The 5,095-nt window shown below is 38.0% G+C and overlaps 1 protein-coding gene across 2 annotated transcripts in view; it reads left to right on the forward strand.

The window, feature by feature from the left end:
* Window positions 1-428: 428 nt before the first annotated feature.
* ZNF143 (zinc finger protein 143) overlaps window positions 429-5,095 on the forward strand; it is a 38,511-nt gene continuing 33,844 nt past the window's right edge. The window contains exon 1 of one of the 2 annotated variants that reach the window (XM_075325343.1): window positions 429-501. In XM_075325343.1, coding sequence (XP_075181458.1) covers window positions 456-501 — 46 coding nt within the window. In that variant the 5' untranslated portion in view covers window positions 429-455. The remainder of the gene's footprint in view (window positions 502-5,095) is intronic. The other variant, XM_075325341.1, reaches the window with a different exon arrangement.

Here is a 5,095-nt window from a genome sequence, read left to right on the forward strand (position 1 = left end):
GGGGACACGGCGGGCCGCTCTCCAGCGCTCCCTATTTGGGGCCCCTGCGCTACCCGCCTGTCACACAAAATGGCGCCTACTTCCCTCAGCCCCAGACCCAGCACTTTCCTCAGAATCCCTGGGCCGGACCACCTTCACCTGACAGTTGCAAGCTCCAATCAACGCACGAGCTGACCTTACGTCATTCTGTTCACAGCCAATAGTCTCCAAGCCTGCGATGTGGGCGGGATCACCAATCTCCTAAGCAGAGCCCTGCGATCTGTATAACAAAATAAAAAAACGCTCGCATGTGGAAAAGCACCAATGGCAGCACTGATGCCGAGCGGTGCGTGGCCTCTCCAGCCAATGAGCAGGCGGACAGCACGGCTTAGCACCGCCCACCGCCCGTCCTCTTGAAGCGGCGCTATGCGCTGTGCAGGGCGCGGGGCGGGGCCGCGCGGCTGTTTCCTGCCCTGATGCATGGTGGTCGGACGGAGGGATTGTTGGAAAATTGTGTCGGAGGTTGGTATAAATGTGTTTTTACCCAGTGTGCCTTGTTCCTGCAGTCCGCCCGGGGAGCGCAGCGCTGGGCCGGGGGCGCCGCTCCTGCACTGCCGGGGACCCCGCCGCCCGCCCACTGCCGCCATCCACACCCGCGCCCCTGTGTGCCGGCCGCGACTGCGGCTCCGGAGCCCGGCCTCCTCACAGCGCGGCTCCCAGGCCGCACTCCATCCCCAGGCCTCCCCGCAGGCCGCGGCCCAGAGCGCCCGCCCGGCCCGGTACTGACAGCACCGGGACCGAGCCGTGATGATACACAGACTGCGGGGAGTGACATCACAGGAGTGTATATATAATACAGGAGTGACATCACAGGAGTATATATATATAATACAGGAGTGACATCACAGGAGTATATATATAATACAGGAGTGACATCACAGGAGTATATATATATAATACAGGAGTGACATCACAGGAGTCTATATATATAATACAGGAGTGACATCACAGGAGTATATATATATAATACAGGAGTGACATCACAGGAGTATATATATATAATACAGGAGTGACATCACAGGAGTATATATATATAATACAGGAGTGACATCACAGGAGTATATATATATAATACAGGAGTGACATCACAGGAGTATATATAATACAGGAGTGACATCACAGGAGTATATATATATAATACAGGAGTGACATCACAGGAGTATATATAATACAGGAGTGACATCACAGGAGTATATATATATAATACAGGAGTGACATCACAGGAGTATATATATATAATACAGGAGTGACATCACAGGAGTATATATATAATACAGGAGTGACATCACAGGAGTATATATATATAATACAGGAGTGACATCACAGGAGTATATATATATAATACAGGAGTGACATCACAGGAGTATATATAATACAGGAGTGACATCACAGGAGTATATATATATAATACAGGAGTGACATCACAGGAGTATATATATAATACAGGAGTGACATCACAGGAATATATATATAATACAGGAGTGACATCACAGGAGTATATATATAATACAGGAGTGACATCACAGGAGTATATATATAATACAGGAGTGACATCACAGGAGTATATATATATAATACAGGAGTGACATCACAGGAGTATATATATATAATACAGGAGTGACATCACAGGAGTATATATATAATACAGGAGTGACATCACAGGAGTATATATATAATACAGGAGTGACATCACAGGAATATATATATAATACAGGAGTGACATCACAGGAATATATATATAATACAGGAGTGACATCACAGGAGTATATATATAATACAGGAGTGACATCACAGGAGTATATATATATAATACAGGAGTGACATCACAGGAGTATATATATATATAATACAGGAGTGACATCACAGGAGTATATATATATAATACAGGAGTGACATCACAGGAGTATATATATATATAATACAGGAGTGACATCACAGGAGTATATATATATAATACAGGAGTGACATCACAGGAATATATATATAATACAGGAGTGACATCACAGGAGTATATATATATAATACAGGAGTGACATCACAGGAGTATATATATATATAACACAGGAGTGACATCACAGGAGTATATATATATAATACAGGAGTGACATCACAGGAGTGTATATATAATACAGGAGTGACATCACAGGAGTATATATATATATAATACAGGAGTGACATCACAGGAGTATATATATATATAATACAGGAGTGACATCACAGGAGTGTATATATATAATACAGGAGTGACATCACAGGAGTGTATATATAATACAGGAGTGACATCACAGGAGTGTATATATATAATACAGGAGTGACATCACAGGAGTGTATATATAATACAGGAGTAACATCACAGGAGTATATATAATACAGGAGTGACATCACAGGAGTATATATAATACAGGAGTGACATCACAGGAATATATATATAATACAGGAGTGACATCACAGGAGTATATATATAATACAGGAGTGACATCACAGGAGTGTATATATAATACAGGAGTGACATCACAGGAGTATATATATAATACAGGAGTGACATCACAGGAGTATATATATAATACAGGAGTGACATCACAGGAGTGTATATATAATACAGGAGTAACATCACAGGAGTATATATATAATACAGGAGTGACATCACAGGAGTATATATAATACAGGAGTGACATCACAGGAATATATATATAATACAGGAGTGACATCACAGGAATATATATATAATACAGGAGTGACATCACAGGAGTATATATATAATACAGGAGTGACATCACAGGAGTATATATAATACAGGAGTGACATCACAGGAGTATATATAATACAGGAGTGACATCACAGGAGTATATATATATAATACAGGAGTGACATCACAGGAGTATATATATAATACAGGAGTGACATCACAGGAGTATATATAATACAGGAGTAACATCACAGGAGTATATATATATAATACAGGAGTAACATCACAGGAGTATATATAATACAGGAGTGACATCACAGGAGTATATATATATAATACAGGAGTGACATCACAGGAGTATATATATAATACAGGAGTGACATCACAGGAGTATATATAATACAGGAGTAACATCACAGGAGTATATATATATAATACAGGAGTGACATCACAGGAGTATATATAATACAGGAGTGACATCACAGGAGTATATATATATAATACAGGAGTGACATCACAGGAGTATATATATAATACAGGAGTGACATCACAGGAGTATATATAATACAGGAGTGACATCACAGGAGTATATATATATAATACAGGAGTAACATCACAGGAGTATATATAATACAGGAGTGACATCACAGGAGTATATATAATACAGGAGTAACATCACAGGAGTATATATATAATACAGGAGTGACATCACAGGAATATATATATAATACAGGAGTGACATCACAGGAATATATATAATACAGGAGTGACATCACAGGAGTGTATATATAATACAGGAGTAACATCACAGGAGTATATATATAATACAGGAATGACATCACAGGAATATATATATAATACAGGAGTGACATCACAGGAGTATATATATAATACAGGAGTGACATCACAGGAGTATATATATAATACAGGAGTGACATCACAGGAGTATATATATAATACAGGAGTGACATCACAGGAGTATATATATAATACAGGAGTGACATCACAGGAGTATATATAATACAGGAGTGACATCACAGGAGTATATATATAATACAGGAGTGACATCACAGGAGTATATATATAATACAGGAGTGACATCACAGGAGTATATATATAATACAGGAGTGACATCACAGGAGTATATATAATACAGGAGTAGACATCACAGGAGTATATATATATAATACAGGAGTGACATCACAGGAGTATATATATAATACAGGAGTGACATCACAGGAGTATATATATATAATACAGGAGTGACATCACAGGAGGTATATATATAATACAGGAGTGACATCACAGGAGTATATATAATACAGGAGTGACATCACAGGAGTATATATATAATACAGGAGTGACATCACAGGAGTATATATATAATACAGGAGTGACATCACAGGAGTATATATATAATACAGGAGTGACATCACAGGAGTATATATATATAATACAGGAGTGACATCACAGGAGTATATATATAATACAGGAGTGACATCACAGGAGTATATATATAATACAGGAGTGACATCACAGGAGTATATATATAATACAGGAGTGACATCACAGGAGTATATATATATAATACAGGAGTGACATCACAGGAGTGTATATATATAATACAGGAGTGACATCACAGGAGTGTATATATAATACAGGAGTGACATCACAGGAGTATATATATAATACAGGAGTGACATCACAGGAGTTATATATATAATACAGGAGTGACATCACAGGAGTATATATATAATACAGGAGTGACATCACAGGAGTATATATATAATACAGGAGTGACATCACAGGAGTATATATATAATACAGGAGTGACATCACAGGAGTATATATATAATACAGGAGTGACATCACAGGAGTATATATATAATACAGGAGTGACATCACAGGAGTGTATATATAATACAGGAGTGACATCACAGGAGTATATATATAATACAGGAGTGACATCACAGGAGTATATATATAATACAGGAGTGACATCACAGGAGTATATATATATAATACAGGAGTGACATCACAGGAGTATATATATAATACAGGAGTGACATCACAGGAGTATATATATAATACAGGAGTGACATCACAGGAGTATATATATAATACAGGAGTGACATCACAGGAGTATATATATAATACAGGAGTGACATCACAGGAGTATATATATAATACAGGAGTGACATCACAGGAGTATATATATAATACAGGAGTGACATCACAGGAGTATATATATAATACAGGAGTGACATCACAGGAGTATATATATATAATACAGGAGTGACATCACAGGAGTGTATATATATAATACAGGAGTGACATCACAGGAGTATATATATATAATACAGGAGTGAC

Source organism: Anomaloglossus baeobatrachus, chromosome 10 (genome assembly GCF_048569485.1).
Source record: "Anomaloglossus baeobatrachus isolate aAnoBae1 chromosome 10, aAnoBae1.hap1, whole genome shotgun sequence".
Lineage (NCBI taxonomy): Eukaryota > Metazoa > Chordata > Amphibia > Anura > Aromobatidae > Anomaloglossus > Anomaloglossus baeobatrachus.